This window comes from Aythya marila, assembly GCF_965140915.1.
Source record: "Aythya marila genome assembly, chromosome: 9".
Lineage (NCBI taxonomy): Eukaryota > Metazoa > Chordata > Aves > Anseriformes > Anatidae > Aythya > Aythya marila.
In genome coordinates, this window is record NC_139050.1 from 14,585,254 (window position 1) to 14,610,114 (window position 24,861).

At 48.0% G+C, this 24,861-nt stretch overlaps 1 protein-coding gene across 1 annotated transcript in view; it reads left to right on the forward strand.

The window, feature by feature from the left end:
* Positions 1-11,786: 11,786 nt before the first annotated feature.
* The window catches only part of FGF12 (fibroblast growth factor 12), a 205,963-nt gene continuing 192,888 nt past the window's right edge, over positions 11,787-24,861 (forward strand). Inside the window, exons 1-2 of the mRNA XM_082767169.1 lie at positions 11,787-11,851; positions 11,984-12,122. Of these exons, the coding sequence (XP_082623295.1) occupies positions 12,110-12,122 (13 nt within the window). The 5' untranslated portion in view covers positions 11,787-11,851; positions 11,984-12,109. The remainder of the gene's footprint in view (positions 11,852-11,983; positions 12,123-24,861) is intronic.

Genomic DNA, 24,861 nt, shown 5'->3' on the forward strand with positions numbered 1-24,861 from the left:
GAGCTATAGCATCCAACTGAATTTGAGGATTCTTTCCTTAGCCTTCCCTTATGCACTAGTCCCAAGGATGTCTAAGTCCTTGAAGTGGTGGAAAGGAGATGTGATGCTTTGGGATGCCCTCGCTGGGTGGTCAGTGAAATCCTGTGCAGTGAGACCCAGTCAGGCTGAGTTATCTGGATTAGATGCAGCATCTGATTATCTTGCTGATAATCCTGGCCTCAGTAATTTAATCAGGATGGGGATTTCGAGGCCAGGATCAGGCAGGAATAATGGGTGATTGTCCCCTTTGTGCATCTGTAGCACCTGGGGCTCTGTTTGCAGCAATCTCGGTAATGCATTTAAGTGAACATACCCATGTGGCTACTGAGGTTGCAGCTGGAGCCTCCTGTTGTTTTTTCACCATTCATAGGTGGGAAGCCAGCTGTGGAGTGGCTCGGGTGAGACAGATTCCTGTATGTGATTCCTTTGAATTCTCATCAAGTGTGCGTGAGAGGGGATGGGTATGTGGGTATGTGATGCCAGTTTAAACAAACTGGAACAGCAGAGAATGATCCAGCCCAGCAAGAAGAGCAGATGGTGTTAACCTGCCCGCCAGAGATAGCAGCAGGCAAGGAGACCTGCTCCTGGGGGAGGGCTGCATGGTGTGCTCCCTGTCCTGATCCCAACTCTGGCAAGGTTCTCCCGGTGGGGACTGGGAATGGAGCTGCTTAGGCATGTGTTTGTAGAAGTGCCTGAAGAGAGGATATGTTCAGGTTGGTTTTTAATTGTAAAAGACAGATTGGGATGGCTTCACACCTGGTGCACCTGGCACTGGAAGGTCCTGCAGGAAAAAAAAGTATCCGATATACCCAGCTTCCCCAAGTCCAAAATGGATTAAAACCTTGTGACCCACCTGAAAATATGCACGTGGGATTAAGAGCCACTAAAGGGAACACAGAGGCAATTTTCTCCATGTATGCTCTCATGCTCTGCCTGGCCCTAGCAGCTGAGCACAGTCTTAGCGCAGAATGACCGGTGGTGCCTTGGGGTTTGGGATGCTTGCTGTAAAATGCTAGAGAATAACTGGTGCACTTGGAGCTGCTCCATGCCTAGCTGGGTGCAAGCTGCTTTCTGTACTCCTTGTGTCGCAATTTACGTCGGGCTCTTACCACGGTGCATATGTGATCTATAGGAAGGCATCTGGGCAATGCTAATATGCCTGGAGGCATAAAATACACACATTGTACAGGCCCACGATTTTGCAGGGATGGTTAAAGTAAGCCTACAGCGTGAACGTCGGCTGTCAGAAGAGTGTTTGCGGTGCAGGGGATGGAGGAAAAACCGAGCTCGCCATTTCTTGGTCCAGCCAGGAGAGGGCAGAGGTACGTGCACAGCCTCGTGTGGCCTCGGGAGGCTGCTGGCACGGAGTGATGGCATTTCGTGGGCACTGCCAGGGGCTGTGAGCACAGGCTGTTTGTCCCCCTCCGTGCCTTGGTGCTGGAGGAAGCAGGGGACACCAGCGAGACAGCGAGTGCTCAGCCTGCTCCAGCACAGGGCTGAGCAGAAAGCCTGAAAACAGGAGCAATGAAAAACCAAGGGAGGGGATGGGTGCTGCAGGAGGGGAGAGGAGTGCCAGGTGGTGATGGCACGGCTGGGTGCTGGGCAGGGAGAGGAGAGCTGCTCTCCCTGCAATGAGCACGGCTGGTGCCTGCGTGCAGGTGCCAGGATTGTGGTGCCTGTGGGAGGCTGTGGCCGGGAGCTGGGGAGGTGTTTTAGCTGCAGCTCCCAGCCTGCAGGGCTGCCTTGCAGCCTCCTGCACCAGGGCCAGGGGGGTTCAGCTCAATGTGACCCCTGCCCACTGCTGGCCCTGGGGGGTGGCACCCTGGGTGCTGTGTTACTGCACTTTTATGGCTCGGATGGTCATGACATGGTGAATTTTCAGGATCAGGCAGTGGGTGTTTCCAGCAAATGCTTTCATTCTGGAGCTGTTTGCCAGTTTGTGCTTTCTTGGTGTTGGCAGGAAAACATCCCGCTGGAAAACAACCCCATTGCTTTCCCACTTGCTCTTTCTATTTATTTATTTATTTTTTTTTTTTTGCTGCTGCCAGTTTACTACGTGTGCCATCGTTCAGTGTTTATGCTGCTCCCAGCCTTGATGTTGCATCTTTTCTGTTTGCTGTCTGTCCTTTTGGTTGCTCCTGCTGGTCCCCCTTCACCCCAATCCTCTCACTTTCTCATCCCAGTGCCGCGTGGAGCCTGTTGAAGCCCAGTCCTGGTTCATTCCAGCCTTGGCTTCCTCTGCTTCTGTTACTCAGAGGGTTTCAAACTCCACTGCTGTGCTGAATGTGCTGAACTTTTCCAGTTCTGCCACCTTGCTGACTAAATAGTTTTCCTTCTCCAGCTTGCTTGCTGGCATGGGATTCAGCTGCAGCTGGCTTCCTGCCACCTTGAGTCACTCCAAGCCTCCTTCCTCTGCCTTCATTTCTTTTTCTGACCAAAATTTCTTCTGCTTTTAAGACATGTGAGATGTGCTCTCCTTTCTCCTCCTTGTCTCCTGGATATGAGCGCAGGCACCCTCTCCTATTTCCCAGACTCCCCGTATCTATTCCTATCCATGCTGTTATTCTTCCCCTTCAGCCCACCCTCTCTTCTGGCAGCTCTTCCTCACCAAACAAGCTTGCTGTTCAAGCCCCCACATGTTTCTCTAAATACAGCCTGTCTCTGCACCTTGACTTGCTAAATGCCTGCATCAAAGGCAGCCCTTCTGTCCCCTGATGTCCTACTCCTGCTGCCTGGGACACTCTCAGCTCTTCTCTTCCCTCCCTAGACTGTCTTCCACAAAGTCCCCTGGAAAATGTTGTGCTTTAGCCCTCTTCAATCCAAATCTGTGCGGGTGTCCCACATCAGTCTGTCTCTGGGCCCTTTTTCTCCTCCCTTCACATCTCATCTGACTTCATCCAAGCAGTAAATTGTCTTTAGGTGTTCTGTCATCTCTTCTCAGGCTGAGACAGGTCTAGCCTGAATATTTCTATGTGGATTTAGCTATCTGCTTGGTCTAGATCAGAACTCTTATGTTTTCCCTCATTTTCAATCCATTCCTGCTTTCCCAGTGGCAATGGCCCTCAAGCTGCCTGTCACTTGCCTTGAAGATGTCAGTGGTTTCCCGAGCTGTGGCTACTTTCACGCATGCTCTGCAGAAGTCCCCCTTCCCACACCAGCCCTCCCTGGCATCTTTTCCATTATTTCCCCACACCTCCTCCCCTGCTGGGGATGACCACGGGCTGCTCCTGTCCATCCAGAATGTTGCTCCCAGAGGGATCCTTTCCCTAGCTCAGGAAAATCTCTTGTAAATCTCTTGTAGTTGGCATTTCTGCATTGCTAGCCAGTACATGCCTTCAATGTACCTCTGCAGGATGAGTGCAGGACTTCTTCAAGGCCTTCTTGCTGTGTCCCTAGTGTTCATCTCAATTCAAAGCCAACCATTAATGCAGAATATACTGTAAAAGCTGCCCAAGGAGCTGATTTTTTTCTTCTCACCATTCATTCTCTGCACAGCTGCTCCTCTGACAAGAATGTCCTCGTGGTGCTGTTTGCTGAAGAAGCTGCTTGGTTCTGGTGTTCTAGCTGTGGAAAATAGTCACTTTGACTAAGGAACAGGAATTCCCTTTTGCCTGAACAAAGAGCTAAGAAAAAGCCTCTAGAAATGCAGAGGAGGGAAGATTAGTTCTATGTGCTGCAGAAAATGAGATCCCAAGAATGGGCTTTGAAGGGGAAGAGCAATGGAGAGCCTGCTCTGACTCTCCTGAAGCACACGGAGGTCAGCTTTGGGCATGGCTGGGGGGGAGAAGGCAGAGGCAAAACTGTGCTCCTTGACATATCCTCTGACCTGGCTGTTCTGCCAGCTATGGTTTGTGTGCCAGATGTGTGTAATACTGTGACACAGCTGAAAATCTGTCTTTCCAGGGCTGCTGGGCCAGAGCAGGATCTTCAAGGGTAAGGTTGGAGGATGGGAAGAACATGAGTCTGCTCCCACGTGGGTATAGGCTGAGTGCTTTCTGGACTTGGTTCTTGAATTGACCTCTGAAACCCCACCTGGACAGCTCTTTGTGATGGGAAAACTAAACAAAAACAACTTTTTATACTTAACATATGTTGGACTCTGTAGAATAAATGAAGAATACATGCAGGTGTGTGCTTCTTCTACCTCAAAGCTCTATGCTTGTTGCAATCCATTTGACTATCCAACCAGCAGCAGGCTACAGACACTGCCTGCAATCTCAAAACTTTGTGTTATTCTTTGCTGAAAAGCTTGTAACAAGAGCAGAGGTGGAGAAATGTTGGAGAGTAAACAAGTGACTTGCAGCTGGGTATACCATCAGAGTGAACCTGAGATTTTCTACATTCATGTTTAGCTGTCATCTGGAAGATGACACTGCAATGTTAAGAAAATACTATAGCTAGGTTGCTCTGTCTCATTCTCCTGTGGAAGGGGATGTACTTGGCAGGTAGGGCTGAGTCCCTCCAGTTTTTAAGCAGCTGTATTTTGCAGACCTCGTGGTAAAGGTGCGTTGTTTGGTTGTGTGGGAGGGGATGTAGCTGAATCCCCCTGCCTCTCCTGGCTATGCCGTGGCCACAGCTGGCAACGGGGAAGCAAGCAACATCTTCCAAATGCTGCTCATCCTTTCAGGCTCAGGCATGCTGATTTTCATACTGTTTGGGTTGGTTGCAGCCCAAAGCTTCTGGGATGAAAACAGTGAGATCCCATCAATCAATGAAAGCAAGGCTTAAAGAAATTGCTATTTATGTATACAAGCTAAGCAAACAAGCCAACCAAGCTTTTCTGTAGGAAAAACCTCTGCAGAGAAGAGCAGACACATTCAGTGTCCTGGCAGACTCTATAGAATAAGCCACTGAAGAGTGTTTATGCCTAGTGTCCAGTGGATTTGGGGACAGGAGGCAGGTGAAGTCTCTTTCTGGATACAGAGCTGATAGAAAACTAGGGTTTGCTACACTTCATGGCCTTTGGGCATGTTCTGTGAGTGACTGGTGCTTTCCTGTTGGTGCCAGACCCACCTCCAAAAGAAAAGGATTGTCCTTGCAGCTCAGTCTGGGCTGCCACAAGGTCTAGTGTTCCCACCACACCTTATATCAACCTAAAAGGTGCAGGAGCAGGAAGCAACCTGCTCTTAGGAAAGCAGCGTTGCTTCTTGGTGCTACAGATGGGCTGGGTGCTGGTGCCAGGAGGTTAGAATGGGGTTGGAGTTTGGTGACAACCCCATTTGGAGACAAGCTAGAGCTGGCAATGTTCACTTCAGGATTGAGTATTCCTGCAAACCTTACAACCCTAAATGTCAGGGATGGAGGAACCCTGCATGCTGCCTGTTCTTGTGGATTTGATTCTGGGGAGGATTGCAGCTTTTTTTTTTCACTTCTATTTTCTCCCCGGGAGTGTAGGGGCTAATCAAGCCAAATGCATGAGTTTGTACTTCAGGTTGAGCATGTGAACATGTTTCTGCCTTTACCAGGGCTGTTCAAGTGCTTAAAATTTGTGTCACTGCCCTGGCAACTAATGCGGAGATAAGTAACTTCACATCTCAGGTTGGTCTGTCTTCCCATTTTGCAGCTGAGAGTGTATTAGTTTAATTAACATTACCCTCAGCTTTTGTCATTCTTCCTTCTTCAATCCTTTTCTTTGTTTCCTATTGCATATCTGTCTCCTAATTGAATTTTGCTGCTGTTGTCAATGCTCTTTCTGTGGTATCTGCCAAGAGGAACTCAAGCTCTAGTGGTCAAGTCAAATGGCTGCCAGAGGTGCTGGTATCATGCAGAACTTCTTATTTTTTCACGCCTTTTGTATTTGGATACACCATTTTTTCTGCCTTTTGTATTTGGACAAGCTCTGGGTTTCAGCCCAAGTTATCGCAGTGAGATCTGATTCCCTGAGGCAGGGGAAAGCTGCACTGTGAATACACTAATGCTGCTGCTCTTGGTTCTGCAGGTTTGGTTGTGTTTGTCTGAATGTAACATTCTGGAGAACAGAATTAAAATGAGCAGGGGAAACACAGGCAAGTGGAAAAAGCATTGGAGCTGGATAGAAGGTGACTTGTGCCCAAGGCTCTGCCTGCTCCCTAGCACGGTGATTCTGGTGAGGTCTGGCACCTGCCCAGGATTTTGGTGGGTGCCACATAGCCTTGGCGTGCAGCTCACAGGACTGCAGGGTCAGAGGGCAGAGTTCAGTGCTCTAGAAATTGTTGTTACATGGTAGGAGTAAGGCAAAGAAATTGCCTGCTGGGAGCTGGACCTCAGCAGAGGTCAGTCTGCTGGGATGTCTTGTAATAGCATATAAAGGGTATGAATGTTGCTCAGCCTTGATGGCTGAAGAGTAGTGATGAGCTAATAGCTTTTTATTGTAGGAGACAGGAGCAGGCAAATAGGTAATAGGATTTTAAGATAAATAGTCCATCCCCTGCCTGCATCCTAGCACTTGGCTCTTAGCAGGGCAGGCTGCCTGCTGCTGCCACAGGTGAGCTGCCAGCAGGAAGCTCCTTCCTGCCTCTGCGCTGAAAAGCCTCCTTTTTCTTGTGCAAAGCATGCTGAATGGATGTAATTACCTTTTTCAATTAAGTCAAAAAGGGGCTAATGCTTAAGTGGCTCCATTGAGCAGCTTATTTTCATATTTACTTTTTTTTGGCATGAAAGCCTTAAGCTTCTATAATGGTATAATAACCTGCCTTCTGAAAGCTCTCTGCCCACAGCTGGCAGAGGAGGTGACCCAGGTATTTACTAAACTGAATAACCAGAAGTCCGTGGTGGGGCTCAGAGGGCCCAGGAGCTGGCCCTGAAAGCACTTTCTGCAAGGATGGAGAAAAATCACCAGCTTCCCTGGGCTCTGAGGAGCTCAGGACGCACGGTCCCTCCCAGAAAATGGCATTTTGGAGTTGAGGTGTTTGGCTCAGATCCAGCTACCATTAAAATCAACACCAAGACTCTTGTTAATGAGTGCTAGGGTTTCTTCCAGGTGGTTATCTAATGCACTGCCTTTTTCCTGGCAAGACAGACAAAGCTGGGGGGAGTTCTCCAGTTACGTTCTGGGGAGCTGCTTGCTGAAGGGGCTGGTGTATTCTGATATACTGAGAGCTTTGCACAAATCCTAGGGCTTCTCATCTGACCTTTCTTGGGACTTTTAATAGCCTGGTGAATCAAACATCTAGTCTTTGACTTCAGTGTTTGAACAAACTGATGCAATTGTCTAAGGATGCTTATGAAGAACAGTAGCAGTAGAAAGCTGGTGGTACTCTCCCAGCCCAGTGCTGGTGCTTGGACGGACCTTCCTGTGAGCCTATAAAAGGTTGGTTACCTTCCTGATTTTCTTCCACAGTGATTTCAGACTTCAGCTGCATGTAACTGCAAAACTGCTCCCTTGTTTTGATACCTCTGTGGCTTTTAGTGCTTTCTCCTTTGCTAATATAATGCTGTCTCTGATCAATCTCAACGTTTGATCAGCAGTTTTATGTAATTAAACTGCACTTGCTGAAAGACTGTGGCATGCTTTGGTCTCTGTTTCACACACCAGCTCCTAAGGCACTTGCGCTCTGTGTGCAGCCATTACTTGGGGGATGTGAGGAAGTGACCTCAGCTGGTGAGGTGGCAGCTTGTGGTGGTGTTTGTTGCTCACAATCAGAAGCCCTGTACATCACAAGGTGATGGATGGCAGCTTGTAGAACAATTTTTTGTACTTTGCAAATACTCGCTTTCTTTGATAAAAGCTTCCACTCTGTTTACTCCTCCTCTTCTCCTGCCCCACTCTTCCTTATCTCAGCAACACCAGAGGTCCTGCCGCAGTGTCCCAACCTATTTTCTTGCAACCTGCTCTTTTGGTTTGTGCTTATCTGAGCACAGCTCATAGTCCCTGGCTGTCTTCTGAGACTGGTGTGGTAATGGAGCGGTCTTGTTTTCTGTCCTAAAGGAGTCTTCTGCTGGCTAATGATGGCAGTTAGCTAATGATGCCTATCGCTTTGGGGGAACAGATGCTACAGAAAATGGGATTTCCAGAAGCACATGGCTGAGCCCTGCTCCCCATTCCTCAAGGGGTGCATTGGTTTTGAGGTTAGGCCCATGCTGACCATGGAGGCAAGTAGCTATTCTTCCCCCTTGGTCAGAACTTGGTGCAGCTGCTTTTTGACTGCACTGTTCCTCATCTTCAAGGTTTCTGGGCAGGGCAAGTGTCTTTCTGTGACCAACAGTGGAATCTTCAGCAGGAATTTGTCTGAGCTGGATGCTGAAGCTGGCTTCTGGGCATTTGGGGAACCCGTTGAGTCATTGGCACCTGGATATTCTCCCTGGCAATCAAAGCATAGGACTGAAGCAGGCTGATGGCCAACTGTGTTGTATAGTGCTCAGTACAGAAGCTGTCCCCCAGCCCTTGACTTAGTGCCTCTGTGTGTGGGTTTGCTGCCCTTTCTAGATGGTCATCACCAGAAAACGCAGTGAGCAGGTGAAATCCCACCACTGGTGGTCTGCTCCTTCCTGGCGCATCCACCCTCCCGCAGAAGTACCCTGTGCAGACACAAGAGCACATGCACAGCTTCTGGCACAACCTCGTGGTTTGGCTGGTGCCTCTGCCCTCGCCAACGGAGGCTCCCTCTGGAGAAGGAGGCACGGTGCCAGGGGAGCAGATGGGCAGGAGCAGCAGCAGCTGGGACACCACGTATGATCATCACGCGGGCTTACTGTCCGCAGCAGTGTCAAAAGAGCCGCTTGGTTTGTCAGGTCTCTGCTCAGGGGAGCTCCTGAGCCAGCTGGTGCAGAGAGGGGGCAGGCAGAAGTGGCAGGCTCTGCCCCCATCAGTGGGGAAAGCAGTGGGTTCCTGGGGCCCAGAGGCAATGCTCCCAGCTGTGGAGCACCATGTAGGAGCAGCAAAGCTGAGCCCTTGCTGAGTCCATTCTTGTCTGTCCAGGCTGAGGTTTCCTCTGCCATGTAGAAGCCTCACCTCCACGCACCCCTCAAGGGTGAGTAACTCTGCCTTTCCCAACTCCCTTGCCATGACAGGAGCCAAGGACGCACCAGGACACTGTGAAGAGGGGGGTCTGCATGGGGTGGCCTGTGCTTGGACTGAGCACATTCTTATTTGTACCACAATTCCAGCCTACTCCCAAAGCTGGAGCATGAGAGGAAAACAGGTAACAAGAAAGGGAAATGCTGCTGGCAGTGCTGTGGGCTCAGCACAGGAGAGCAGTGCTCCAGAAGCTCTCCTATGTTGGCTCAAAAGGTGTGGGTGAGAAGGGGTCTGGGGTCAGCACCCCTGCCTTTCCTGAGTGGAGCTGCAGTGCTCCATTCTCCTGTGGTTTGGAGAACAACTTGTAGTGTTACTGAGATGCTGTTAATACATGTATTTTTATTCAGTGTTTGCTTACTTGGAAAGCCACGGTAGAAACAGATCTGACTTTTCTGAGAGGCTAGAGGAGGAGCAGTAATGTGATCTAACATGAGCTAGTCCAGCCTTTTTGAGACTTTAAGGCAGGATGTAGTTGAAATGTAGAGAACAGTATGGGCAGTATTATGTTCATTTCCAGTGGGAAGTAGTTTGAAAGATGATCTGTGAATGGCAGCTGGATAAAGCCACTGGATTTGTTCCCTTGGATTTGCTGCTTCTAAGTGAGGAGAGGAGCCCTCAAGGGGCTGCAACTGTTCTACATAAGAGGACTTCTCCTGTTATGCTGTTATTCAGTTTTAAGAATGTAGATCTTCAGGCTTTGTAATGGTTTCATGAACAGGAAGAGAGATTATGACATCCCAGATATGACCCACAAAGATCTGATAAGCAGTGACTGAGCATGTGCATGGACTGGTGGGGCTGGGTGTTCTGCAACTCTGCTCCTACTGTCCTACCTGTTATGTCAAAGGAGAGAAGGCTTCAGAGTTCAAAAGCAAAATAAAAACTGACAAATGTTTTGGTTTGCATCGCTCCCCAAGAATGAGTGCTCCTGAATTCCTAATTCAAGTCTGTTTATATCAAGAAGAGTTTCACGATGAAAACAAAACCTAAACAAAAGCAACCAGCCTTTGCACATGGGGAGCATTTTACTGCTCTCCTTTTCAGGACACTGGAAAAAGCTCCCCAGTTTTTCCTGCAAAGCTGAATTATTACTGGCTGTTGGCTTTCCAGGGAGCGTACAGCTTTGAGAAGTCTTGCTTCCTTGGTCCAGCACCTGATACTGCAAATGCTGCCTTAGAACAAGTTGTTGGTGACCAGCCCAGCCATACCCTACCAGTTACGGTGTCCCTTTGCCCTCACTTCTTCCTGTGAAAGTTGTTCTTGGTGCCAGGAACCTTAACGTTGTCCAAGAGCTGCCTGGCTTCCTGGCTGTATTCCTTCTCCTGTGCTGTGCAATGGTCTCTGAACAACTTCTCCCTTCATCTCAGTCCCTTTTCCCACCATGTGGTTCAGTCTGGTGGTCAAACTGGATTCACACAAATGTACAAAGCTACTACAAGCCTGCTCCTCCAGCGTTGGCTGGAGGGTTTTAGTTTGTGGGAGGAGTTATTGAGCACTCCAGTGTGTATCTGATTACACACTGGAACATTGATAAGGAATAATAGGCTTTGGAAAGAAAGACCCATCCCCTCGTTGCTTCTTGGAGAGCATGCAGGTTGACCCCTTGAAGTGTAGTCTGGTCAGTTTGGCATCTGTAGCGGGTACAAACAGCAATGGGGAAGTAGAAAGTCCAACAATAAATGAAAAACTTACAACAGTAGAAATTTTGACTTGACTTTCTAATCAAATTAAGGTAATTGTGCTTTGTCAGTTCTCTGTAATGTATTTGGACTCAGTGCTCACCTACAATGCCTGAATATTGAGTCCTGGAATAGATAGAGATGTTGTTCTTCTCAGTGGGTTATGGTAGCTTGGGATGAGGTGCTTGAGAAAGCTTCTGGGACCACTGACTTAGGCCAGTATCAGGCTGCCAGTGAGCAGGTGAACACAACCACCAGTTTGTATAAGGAAACAGCAGGACAGAGTCCTTGATTGATGAACATACGTGGTACAGCCATCTATCCTCTATGTGCAGCTCCCAGCATACAAAAGGGATGCTCTGAGATGCTTGGTCAGTGACACAGCTCATGAAATGAAGCCCAGAAATGGATTTTACTATCCCTGTTCAGGTAGAAAAGTGTGTGTGTGGGGGAAATTGAGAATAACAGAGGAGTATTTCCAGGTTTGGAGAAACTTCCTTGTAGGGACAAACTTGAGGTGCACAACCTGCCATCTACATAGAGGTGACTTGATATTGATATGAATGTTTTATCGGTGTTAGTGGAGGGCTGCTTGCTAGTAAGAGAAAGGAGAACAAAATCCAGTGGTGGATGCAAAAACTCCAATCTGTAAGGTGGATGTTTTATGAATCAGCATAATTAATCTCCCCAATCCATACCCAGGGAAGGCCTTAACCTGAGGCTGGGCTTCCCCGGGAACCTCAATATCCATGGGTGCTGTGGGCTCGGCTTGGTTTCTCCTTCTGGGGGGCGAGCAGGGCTCTATCCCCCACCCGAGCGGGGCACTTTACGGGGTCCCCCTCCCCACCTGCGCGAACTAAACCAACACCGTTCCCGGGGCTGCTGCTTCCCAACCCCACCGGCCGTGCGGGGAAGGGGCCGGCCGGGAATTGGGGGCGCATCCCCCGGCGGCGGGGGGCTCTCCCCGGTCCCCCTCCACCCCCCCGGGCGCTGCCGCGGTGCGGGCGGCGGAGGCGGGCGGCGGGCGGGGCGCGCATGCGGGCGGCCCCCGGCAGCGCGGCGGGCGGCGGAGCCTCTCGCCCCCGCAGCGGCAGCGCCAGCACCGCTCCGCCACGGACAGCGCCCGCCCGGCGCCCAGGTAACGCGCAGCGCCCCGCAGCCCGGCCTCCCGGCCTTCCTCTTTCTCCTCCTCCTCCTCCTCATCATCTTCCCTCCCCTCCACCTCCACCTCCTCCTCCTCCTCCTCCTCCCACTGCTTGCTTGCTTGCAGCTCCCAGGCTGTGACGGCGCCGTCGTCCCCACCGCGGAGCAGGCTCCGGGCTGCGGGGTGAGGAAGGGAGAGCGGCCACCGGAGACTGCCCCCCATCCCCGGGACGCTTCGCAGCAGGGCTCCGAGATGGAAGGCAAAGGTGGGTGCTGGGGAAGGGCAGGGCGGTGGGGAGAGGAGAGCACCGCAGGGGCCGGGCTCCGGGCGCGGAGCGGGGCTGGGAGCTGCCGGGAGCCGTGCCGAGCCGTGCCACTGCAGCAGCGCTGGGCAAGGGGGCCCGGGGAAGGCGCCGTGTCCCCCCCCCCGAGGGGTGTCGGTGCCTGCCGAGGTGGGGCGGCACGGCGAAGGGCGCCTTTTGCTCTCGGTTTCTTTGCGCGGAGGGCGAGCCAGCTGGTAGTTGGCGATTTGTTTTCTTAATGCCGGGGATTTGCATAATAAACAGGAGGTCTGTCCCGTGTTTCGTGCTCGGGCAGCGGCGGGGATGTTTTTAAGAGATGAAGAGCGTTTCGTAATTAGGATGGTTTTCAAAAATACCCCAGGTTTTTTCTTTTTTTCTTTTTTTTTTTTTTTTTTTTGGAGATGGGAAGAGTGGGGCTATAGAGCTCTGCCCTCATTACGCTGCATATTTAACACATCAGAACATCCTGATAGATCGGAAGAAATGCACTGAGTCCTGTGCTATTGAACTGTCCACCTTAGGAAGAGGGAATCGTTAAATATCGCCTGCCGAGCTTTGTGTTTGTGTGCAGAGACATGGATCCAACCCAGGCGTATATGCCCCACATGAAAGGTTGTATATTTTCTGCACGTAGCTATGTAGTCCTGCACGTTTATTTACCTACCTACCTCTACAATTGCATCAGACATCACATGTTCAACTGGTATGTGAACTCAAAATCTGTAAATGTTAATTGCCGATGAAATATTGATGGTAAGTCAGTCCACGCAGTGACAAGGCCAGCTGCCATTCCCACCTAACCCTAGCTGCCCGCCCTCCTCTATAACTCAACTCCGGTAGCTGCTTAATTGATAGATATCAAGGCAGCGGGGGAATATGGGCTATATTAATTCAAGGAAAATGATGGTAGACTTGTATAACACAATAGTACATACCTTCCAGGGAGCTGAGCAAGCTATATTTAAACCTCAGGTTTATTTTTGTAACTATCTTGTCAATCAGGGCTATAGTTCTCCTGTGTGGGAATATCTGATTATATGCTGATTAAGGAAAGCTATTTCAATCATATGGAGGCAGCATGTCCTACAAAGTACAGTTTCTTGTGGGCAGTAATCAATGGAATTAGTAGGGCTTAAGGACAGGTAAGTTTTTTTTATTTTAAATGAACCAGCAAAGACTTGATTTAGATCAAAAGCTCATAGCAGCCTAGTCTTGATTTCTTTTTTGGCTGCCGACACTCTTTTCACAGTTAACCTGAGATGGGACACCTTTAGCTTTTTGCGTGTTTTGCTGGTACATGCCTTGATGCGAAGCGAGTGGACTGTGACTTCAAAATAGCACGTTATGTGCCCCGTCGTGCATGCACATGCAGGGAAAAAGCTCTCTGGAACTTCTGATAGAGCTCACACAACCAGAGGAGTTGTGCAGGGGACAGAAAGGTAACATCTGCAATGAAATCCAAGGAAAAGGATCCAGCTAGCTGGTGGCGAAAGCAGCACCTGGTAGAGAGCCACCAGATTCCCATCTTGTGCAAACAGATCTGTTATGATGCAGTTGTTGCCTGAGCTGGGAACAAGCGGCTGGGCAAGGCAGCCTTTCAGGCTGCTGGTACTGGTGTTGATTGGTTCCAAAACAGGCTCCATGGTGCTCTGCTCCTGGGCTTTTGGCTTTGGTGGAAGGGCTGCTGGTGCGAGACAATGCCAAGAGTCATCCTGTTATGGTTTTAAAAACATCTCAGCAGTTTGCACTTACTAGAGGTTTTCTGTGTTGGGGTAGAGGCGGGCAACATCCTCTGTGGGTTTGATTTATCTAGGCAGAGAAAAGGGCTCTTCAGAGCAACCCTGGCAGAAATCATGCCACCAGAATGGGACAGGTCCAAAGCAGAGATGGCTTTAAAGGAAGTATGCCAGCAACTTTGGCATCTCAATGGAAAAATGAGAAGGCAGATAGCTTGGTTGTGATAGGGGTCCAGTTGTACTGACACTGGAGTAATTCTTGAAACTCCCTCCATGGCAGAGCAGCACAGGAAGGCCTGTGGTGCGCAGATCTAAGGGGCTGAAGTTGTGTTCTTGCGTAGTGAGGCTCAATGCAGGCTGCCTCCCCGGAGGGAAGGTACAAGCCAGCCCAGCCCCTTCACATCCTGAGCTTTTGTGACTGACCCTGGATGGACCTGCAACTGCATTGCCTTACTAGGGACTTGTTTACATTTCATGTACGTTATTAAGCAAGCCTCTGCATTGCAAGTCTTGTTAGGACACTGCTGCTTGTGTGTTCTCTGATACGGCCTTTCTCTGGAGTCATCTCATGCTTTTAAATGTTTTCTCCTGCAGCCCTCTCCTACCCTATCAGCCCTCCCCACTGCAAGTCTTAGAACATCCAAATTCAGTTTTGTGCAGGTACTGGCGAAGAGCATGTTCTACATTAAGCGATAGGAAGTCTGTTAAAACCAACACCTCCCTTCTGGGCCCTGAATTCAGCTGTGCTGAGTGACTTTTGTAGATGTTCCCACCTGGGATTTGTGATCCCAGGACAACTTGGCTGCTTGGATGTGGCTGGTGCTGAACCTTTGCAAAAAAAAAAAAAAAAAAAAAAAGACCTCAGTAAAAAGGGGGCTGGAGGCTCATCTCTGGAGCTGCTCAGAGTTGCTGGAGCTGATTGTAGTGTTTGGGAATGAGGGGAGATGGATGCACCCTGGGGTTTGTGCAGTGGGGGCAGGACTAAGGACTTTGCAGTCTCTTGGGCTGTTGCAGTAAGAGTGCAAGCAAGGGGGTCCTGGCGTGGGCCATAGAGGGAGGTGTTGGAGCAGCCTGTGCCTCTGTCTAACAGTCAAACCCAGAGACAAACGTTTTGACCTCCCCCAGTGTCCAGAAAGATAAATAATTGTTGCCCTCTATGAATCTGCAATGCTACCAACACATCCGAGTGGCCTGGAAGTAACGCTTGGCCTCGTCTAACTTAGAGCTTCTATTAACGTGCTCGGTTCTGCTCATTGAGTCCCCAAACCTTGTCCAGCAGAGAGGAGCTTAAAGGAGTTGTAGCTGCTCCTGAAGCTCCGTAGATGATGGGGGAGGGAGGACACTGTGGGTTAGCGCTGTGTTTGTGCATCTGCTACCTGATCCCTGTTCCCTGAATCTCGCCGCTACAGCAGTTCCTGCGGGCTGCAGCAGTAAGTGATACCGCTCGCGGCATCCCGGGAGCTGGGCTTTGCCAAAGCTAACAATAGTTAATGTGGAGGTTAAAGAATACTTGGTCCCTTGCCAGGTTCTTCAGTCAGTCAGAAAGATGCGTAGCAGGGAGGGGAATGTCACACAGTGCTGTTCGGACTCGGAGGCTGGGGAAGAAATCAGCCAAACAAGAGTTGAGCTGCATGGCCCTGGGCTTCAGGACGGAGCAGGGAGGGACTGCAGGAGCCTTGCTGCAGGGAATGCTCCCTTCATCCGAAGCTCCTTCATCTGAAGCTCCTCTACCCTTTTCTCTAGTGCTGAAGATATAAGGAAATCCCTTTCTTGCAGCAAGGGAGAGAAGTCAACCCTTGGACCTTGTCTGAGGTGGGGATGGGGACTCGTGTGTGCTGCATGGGGAGCAGGGGCCCGCTGCCCTCCTTCTGCCAGGGCCCAGCCAGCTTTTGGTGCTCTTCTCTCCTGTGGAGAGGAGTTGTGCAGGGCAGGCTGCTGGCAGCACTGGATGTGTGCTGGTGTCTGGGAAGTGTAGAAAGACTCATTCTTGTCAGCTGTGTGGCTGGTCTGCAGGGACAGCAAAGACTGCTGACTCCCCCCTGGCATCTGGGTGTGCTTCTGTCAGTCTTCTGAGATGTGGTCCCGCCCTGTTGGTTGTGGTGTCGGGTCGGAGATGTATCCCTGGTGCAATCGGTCTTCTTTCCCTCAGGAAGAGCAGCCTCCTGCCCAGAAGGTTGGGTGGTAGGAGACAGGATCTGGCCTTACAGCTCTCTTCTGCTGGAGAGTCCCAGAGCAGCAGGGCTTTGAGGTTTCTGCAGAGGACATCTCTGCAGAGTGACTGTCCCAGGCAGGTGCTGTCTAAGTCATGTTTTCTTTCTAGCTACAAAGACTAGGAAAAAGCTTTTTGCTTTTGCAGGGAAGCCACAATGTTGCTGTTCACAGATATGTAATGTTTAGGCTTTTAAATGAGGTTTGTAAAACACTAGTAAGGTCTGGTTTACCCAAGGGCATGGAATTGCCCTTTCTGGGACTGGCAAAGAGTTGAGGTCTCTGCATCCTGCTCTTCTGCAGATACGTGAATGGGCAGGGTGGTTTGATCGATCTACACCCCCTGAAGCCTCCTTAGCCAGCATCGTGGGCCAGCTTTCTCTGCGCAGCTATCTGCGTCCTGTGCCCCAAAAGGACAGCGTTGTCACCTTGAAGAATTTGTGATCAAAACTTAACAGAGCCGGTGAGCGTCAGGATTGCAGACAGGCTTTGTGGACAAGGGGAGAGAGAGGGCAGCGAGTGAGAACAGGCGGTTCTGGAGATTGCTGTGTGCTCTTCCCACCTTCGTGGCTTTCTTCTGGGGATCAAAGAAAAGATCTTGGTGAGCCCAGCAGTAGCTTGTGGCCTGGAGCTGTTCGGGGTGCTGACGTCAAATGTAGTACATTTTCCATGATAAAGTACATCATCTGGAGGTGTCCTGGTTATCGTGGGCCTGCAGCACGTACTTCAACACAAATGTTTGTAAATAGGTTGTAAGGTGGGTGGCTTTGGTGGAGACTGGGGTCATATCTGTTGTCTTGGTTTATTCTGTGCAACAGAATAAACCAAGCAGTGGTGCAGTTGCTTTTGTTATGAAACTGTTCCTTTCTTAGGGAACACCTGAACCTCCATCAGGCTGGTCGGAAGCTTCCCCACGTGGCTCCCTTTCCATTAGGAAAGGCGCTGTGTACACACTCTGCCTTTCACAGTGACGTGCTGTGTGGTGCAGGATGCGTTACTGATGCCAACGCTTTTCAAACCACCTGCTTGAAGTTTGACACGGGGAAGCGTGTTAAGGGATGGGGATAAATGGCCTGATGTATTTTATCCACCCCCCTGTCCCAGGCTGTGCTTTTGCACAGGGGAACCAGCTTTGTGTGTAGCAGGGGAGCACTTTGGTTGCCTGATCTTAACACCCACATTTGGAGAGAGAGGTACTCGTGTCTCTAAGGCTGGGTTTCCACCTCAGCTGGAGTGGGGTGCTGTGAAGGTTTTGTTCCTCTGCCTCACTCTGTACACGCTGGAAGATGCTGGAGGAGTGTAAGGTGCTAAGCCACAACTGCATGTATGCTGTTCTCTAATGGATTTTAGAGAGCAAGTGAAATAAATGTCTGTTCCTTTCACAGGCATTAGAAATCACATTAAATGCAATGCAAATATTGCCATGTCCTGGGAGAGCTCCATGATGGCAAGAGCTCGCGTTGCTCTGTGGGACTGGCAAATGTTTTAGTGAGCAAACCTTGCCTATGTGCTGCCACCTAGAAGAGCTGATAACTGGGTCTGTAGTGCCTTTACTAACCATCCGCAGGGAGCTGCTGAAACCCTTTGGGAAGGCCTGGGCAGCTTCTGGATGAGAGGATGGTCGGAGCCCAGCTGATGCTGGGGGCAGTGGGGATGGTACCCCAGAAAGCAGCCATGCTCCAACGCACCTGATAGTGAGGAAGAAGTGGCTGTGCTCCTGTTCCTTCATATCTGCAGCCTGCCGTGTTACCAAAACAAAGTGGAAAGAGGACCCTAGAAATAGGCTTAAATATTATAAAATTGGGAGGAGGACTTAGTCATCTGGCTATTATTAAAATACCTAAGAAGCAGACAGATTCCTCCACCCCACTTCCCTGAGTTACGTGGGAGCTGTGGAAGTTGCATTTAGCTTGAATGAAATGCTGGAGTACTTTAATTTTTATTTTTTTTTTTAATGCATGAAGTTGTTCTGATACCATTTACACGTGCAGTGGCTGGAAGCCTAATCTGTGGATACTTTGAGTACTGACCTGCATGCAACTGTTTCATTCTTAGTTCATTTAGAGTCCTGAAAAAAAAGAAAAAAAAAAAAAACTTCTTAAAAGCCTTTTTTCAAAAGGCTTAGCTTACTGCAAGATTTTTCTTATCTGCTCTTATCTTTCCCTCTCTATCTACTCAGCTGTTCAAATCCTGTTTGAATTGCATTCATTTCTAATATGCCATAAAATTTGATATGCAAAATCTAGTTAAAATCTAGTTATTTAGGAGAATTGCAGAAACTATTTTAGTCTGTGTCTTTTGACCTGTAAATGAGATAACATGATTAATTTTTACATGCAAAGTTTGGTGTTTACTAGCATGGTAAAAGGCAAACTGACAACGAAAAATATTCCTGATGGGTGTAATAATTAATGCTTTCACTCAAAGTATAAAGATTTTAATAATGCTGTTATGCTAAGATGACTGAAGAAAGCATTTACTATTTTTCTGTCAGTGATAAACAGATGTTTCCTTTTTTTATTAGCTCCTATATTCCTCCTTGCTTTTTCTAAGTGTTCTTTGTACTCAATAAGAGTAGAAATCATTGAGCTAATTCATTGAGTTTCTGCTCCTGGGTACCAGGTTTGGATGAAACTTCTGATTTGATATTTATGCGGTATACACACTGAAAGCTCCAGCTTTTTCTTGAGATTAAATTAAACTCTTTACAGTGTCGTCATGTTTCAGAAGAGATCTTGTGGCTTGAGATGATGGCTGTTTGCTCAATAGCGTGGAGGCCTGGGAGGAATACTGCAGTGTCTTGTGTATGTATCAGGATGTGTACTTCCAGAAGTAAGGCATTTTGTTCATTATTTTTAATAGCATGTGCAAAACAAATCAGGAAAGTATGGAATAGTATTTCTAACCTGGAAATCTGTTTCTCTTAAGCCATGCAGCTTTTTTCATCCCTTTGTTGAAACGTGATACAGATGGACTTTATTTGCCATCAGCCTTGAATAGGTAAGGTTAGTTCGTTGAGAATGGTTGCTTGGGGGATTTATGAAGAAAAGTCAGAAGTGCTGAATGATTTATTGGCATAATGAGGGAAAGTCCTTGCTTCTCAGTCACTAAGAATATATTATTAATGCAAAAACACTTTCAATGAATTTAACAGTATCTGTAAAGAGGCTGACAAGCAAGAAGGCTTCATCAGGAAGAATGAAGCATTTCTGGTTATTAAGTTTCTTACGCCATGCATGCTCCAGTGTGAAGTACCATTGCTGATTTTCTTTTTCTCCAAGTTCAGCAAGTCAAGGGTTATTGGTAGGATGGTTGCGCTCAAGACCTGTGATAATCCTTCCTCAGGCATACATTAAACTAGAGACCTTCTTGAGGTCTCTTCCAGCTGATGCTGATTTCTGACATGATCCTTCTGAGGAGTTTGAACCTCAACTCTGGTTCTGAATTCATCGTCCACTCAGCTACTTATCCATATCCTCGTTTCATAGCCGAGTGTTTATCACTGCCTGGACATTGAAGATCTGTCTCCAGGCATTGCAGCTGCAACTTGGCTGTGATCTATACACTGGGGGGAAAATTACAGGTGGATATGTCAAATCTTACATGAAATTCAGCAGGAGAATAATCTTCTGCCTTGAAGGACAGCCCTCAAAACTTCCTTCTTTACTGATGGGCAGTCCTGAATGTGTATTTCGGGAGAGAGCTTCAACGGGTGTGAAACTTGCCTGACCTTCAGTTAGGAACATGTCACAGCTGTGGCTTTAGAATGCCAAGAAACAAACACAAAACAGCAAATATTGCAAATGGCCAGAATTACTCAGTTTCATCCCAGGTAATCTTTGAGGCTCAGTTTGGTTTTCTGAAGCTTTGCCTAGAAAAAGGCATGTGATATGAACTTATTCTTGAGAACCCTTGCTATAATGCAGAAGCGTGCCCTTTGTTGCTGCTTTAGAGTAGTCTCGTGTTCAGTTTCCTAAACTTTAGTGGTTCCAATACACTGTAAACTAGAGAAAAGTAGCAAACATATCAACAAAACCACCAAAAAAGGGCAGAATCCAGCACCTTCTAGTGTATGGAGGGGGGAAAAAACTTATGTAAAAGTTATGTAAAAGAAAACTTGATTTCCTAATTTGATACTAACAAGCCATGCAGTGTAACTGGGTTGACAGCGGAATAAGCTTCCTCAGCAAGACCTGCTTTCTGTAACACTTTGAGCATATTTGATCTCTTTTGAAGGCTGAAGCTGAGCTTTTCAGATATCTTCTGGCCTTCAATTCGTATTTCCTTTTATTATCAACCAGTGAGCCTGGTGTTCTGACATTGTCTATTAACCAATGCCATACATTCCCAAATAATTGCACTGACAAAGTCAGCTGTTAATTTTTAAACTTTTTCTTCCCATCAGTGTCTCCCGGTGGAGAAATTGCATACTGTAAATCGTAGCCATTTTGTTGCCATATGAGAAGTGAGGGAGAAATCAGTGGAGAAGTTTTAAAAATTACTGTCCTGAGTCTTTTCCAGTCAAGCTTTTAAATAAAGCCCATGTGGAGCTACCTGGAGCTTGCGCTTGGAGAAGTGAATGAGCAATTTGGTCAGTAGGCAAAGGCCAGGTCTCTGCTGCCTTACCTAACTGAGAAGACAATGGAGCTAATTGCATGATTATGGGCTGGAAGACATAGTTAAATGACTTGAGCCCTTAATTATTAACTAATTAGGTAGGTTTGGAGGAAACTCTTTTTCGTAGTGTTTCAAGGGAATGTTAAAATACAAAGCAGCTGATTTACTTCTGATTTCCTTCCTGCTGCTTTGAGGGCAAATAGTTTGCCTTATTTGTTGAAATCATATTGCTTTGAGGATTTTGTTAGCAACTGCTATTAAAATCACTATGTGCTGTCTTCAAAAGTCAGAATATTCACCCCATCTTAGAAATGACTATGAAGTACGCCTATAACAAGTGGCTATGTGCTGAGACACCTCTCTCCCATGCTTCTGAACATAGCACCAGGTATCCAGATCTACCTGCCAATTTCACTTACACGATTCATCTCTCAGTAACATGAGTTTGAGGCTTTCCTACCTAAACTGTATTTATGGTGTGTTTTCCCAAAAATAAAATAAAATGCAGCATCCAGTAATAGCAAGACTTGTACCAAAAACAGCTAAGATTAAACTTTCCACCCCCTTTGATTAAAAGGTTCCCAGAAATAGTGAGGACAGGCCTGACATACTGCAGCAATGCAAGAATGCAGCCGTGGGAAGTATGCAAGGACAGAACAGACTGTTTAAAAACCTAATTGTTATTTATAGTAAGAAAATACTGATTTTGGTAAAGTTGCCCCTTCTGTGCACACTCTGAGGATGGTGATAGCAGAATGAAGTGCAGAATTTAGCCTCGTGTTGTACTGCCTGTGAAATGGGGAGCAGGGAACTGGGGCTGAAGCTGAGCTTTGCATGCCCAAGGGTCTTCTAGTCCATGTAATGCTTTGAGCTGTGCAAGTCAAACGGTGGCAATTTTTAGATTGATGGGCTGTTACAGCTGTACTTCTATACATATACAACCATACAGGGTTCCCCTTTTATTTAAAGGTTTTCAGGAATAATCTGGAAGGGTCTGGCTGAATCCCAGCACTGTTAAAGCTGGCATCACCACCACTGAAACAAGTTTATGCTCACCTGGACATTGGGTTTATACTCCAGTAACCTTAAATGCAAGGCTGGTGTTGGGCTGCTTTACTGCTCTTCCTGAAGTCATTGTTATTACCCAGAAGCTGCACAGCTGTTTAGTCATCCAGGGCAAACAGAGCACGTTCTTAGTGCAGCTTTCCATCTGAACCTGAAAGTGGTTGTGGTGGGCTGTAGGCTTGGAGAAGGTCGAAAGGAACCGCCCCCCCTACCCCCTCCCCCCTCAAAAATATCACATTTTTCCAGCCTGCAGAAAACCCTCTGCTATTACTGATGGATCCTGCCTTGGACCCTATCGGTGTGTGCCAGTGCCTGAGGTGGTACGAACAAAACAGCTGTTTTTCAGCCAGACACTTTCACTGGTAAGGAGGTACCATGGTAACTCTTGCTGATCTCGTGCAGGCACTGTGGATTTCATGCATTGCTTTTAAGGCCTTTCCAGGTAGAGGTACATATGGATTGTAAAGCACTATAATTAGTTTCAGTTATTTCCATAATCAGCCTTGTAGCTCTTCTATCCATTGAAGTACAGGTGTTAAGTTGTTGGGAGAAACAGTTGCTTCCAGCTATCCATTTAAGCTACCTTTTGTAAAAGTAAACAGCAGTGTTTGGGAAAGTAGGGTCATGCAGGAAATCCTGTATTTTCGTTTTCAAGTGTCTTTCAGTCCCAAATACCATGCTTTAGTTTGAATGTGTTTTGAAATTGCTTTATTAAGAAAAGGACAAGGCCCACTTCAAACAGAACAAACAAATGTTTCACTTAAAATTTAAATAATTTTTTCCCTGTACAATTCCCCAGGACAGTTCAAAAGAAGTGGTTATGAGATTTTAAGTATTATAATTGACTATATCAGGTATTTCCATGCATACCTCAGCTACAAATGTTCTGCCAGCACTCTGTCAGTGGTTACTGGCTCAAACGCTTATCGAGGCCCCGTGAAACTGGTTAGCTCCGTGAAGATGGCTGCTCTGGCCTTACCTGGATGGATTATTTTGTAGCTTTATGAAGAAGTATCACTCAAAACAGATCACTGTCTTGATCTGCGAGCCACATGCCTTTTGCCCCCATGTCCCGGAATAGCCCCAGTTGGCACCAGTAGCTATGAGCTCTGTGTATAGACCCCAGTGGTGCTGCGGGGTCCCAGAACCAGTGACCACGGTGGCTATCAGCCAGTCGCTGCTGAACGTCACGAGTCTAAGGAATTGCAGCTTGTGCATCTCCTAGAGGAAAAATGCAATCAAATTGTCTCTAATTATGCCCCCAGATGATGACAGAGCAATACAGAAATAGAAGAGTATGGACAGTGAACTCAGTTCTTGCTGTAAGACAAACCTGGATGGGTCTGGTGTCGGACAGTTCATTTTGCTGAAAGACACATTGGGCTGCCCGCTCTGTTCCTGGAGGGGCTGGTTGCAACTGCACAAGGCAATAAATCAGTTGCTGCTCCTCCAGGAATGAAACCCCTTGGCTCTCAGCTCAGCCCCTGCTGGCAAAAAAGTGTGGAGATTGGGAGCCAGGCTTCCACCCAGCTGTGCCAAGTCCTGGACACCGGCTTGTAAATCACCTGGGTTCAGCCCCTGATGTCAGTGCTCTGCAGGAGGGAGAAAGGCCACTAAACCACTGGTTTACAGAAGTTTTTGTGTGTGGGGACAGAATGCATGGTGTGTCAGTCTGGGTTTGTAATAAATAGGATGTCGGTGCCTGGGCAGTACTGTTTGGGCATGCTTTAGGGCATGTCTTCAGTACCTATGCAGAACTTTATATTAGGAAGCTAGTGTGGTTTTTAGCACTTTACTCTGCTGATCTGAGACCTCACTTGGGTGGGATGTGCCATTGGGCAGTGGCTGGATCCAGATCCTGATGTGGTGGTGTTGGCCAGAGAGCTAGGGGGCTTTGGAAAGGGGACTTGTGGCTGGTGTGGGAGTGGAAGGTATGAAGCAGCAGGACTCCAGGCTTGAATTCTCCCTCTGAATTTTCATGTTGCATTGACATCACTTTTAAACCCTGTCTGGTTTGCTGCTGAGAAATCACTGGGGTAACAGCATGGTCTGGGAGTACGAATGGCTGTATCCATACTGGGCTGGTCCTCAGGAGAGTGGAAGTTCATTAGATTCAGGGGTCACCTGAGAATGAGAGTGATGAGATGTCCAAAAGCAAATTGCCTGATGTGGTGAAGGCAGGAAAGTGGCGGGGGTGGATGTACGCAAGTGGAGCTGTTTGGGAGTATGAGCAGACTGCTGGAAGCTGGGACTGAGATCTTGTTTTCTGCTGGTTGTCCTAAAGGTTTGGAGGTGTTTCACCACTAGAACATGCTTCTGCCTGGGCTGCTGGTGCTGTCAGCTCCTCCCTCTTGTTCTGACTTCATGGCTTAGCGATGCCCTGAGACAGCCGAGGTTATGGGATGCATCCCACACCAGCTGCTCTGAAGGCTAGCAGTTAGGGTAGCAGTTCTCTGTTCTGTGGATATGGGTCTGTTTTTCAGCAGTTCAGCAACGAATAGAGGAGTGGTGTTTAATAACAGAAGGTAAAAGCATGGTGTCAGGCCCGGGGATATACAGGACATACACACTTGTGCTGCAACATCCTAAATGGTGGTCAAAGATTGTAGAAGGATCAGAGCCCCCCTGACCTGCTTGGTAGGACAGGCAAGGATGACAGGAAACCTCTGTTCTGTTATCTATTCAAGGTGATTGTTGTAACATGTTTAGTTCTCATTTTTTCCTCTGAGTTGTTGTCATGCCTGTACCTTGAAGGCAGGCAGGTTGTGGTAATGTCTCTCCTGTGCCTCAGACAAAGCACCGATCTTGCCCTTAGTAAAGATGGTGTTGCAGAAGGTACTGGAAAAAAAACTTCAGGTCTAGAACTGCTTCTTTAACAGTGGGCTGTAACCCAGAGACAGACATCCTTATGGAAATAAAGATGAACAGACCTAAGTAGTGGTCCAAGTAATTCTCATGTTTTTGTTATAATTGCTAATCAGCTGGCACGTCGTAACATCTTTCTCCTCCTATGCTGTCAACTCCAATAACTGCTTTACAATCTTATATTTATTGTGGTGGCAGAAGTTGGGGATTCC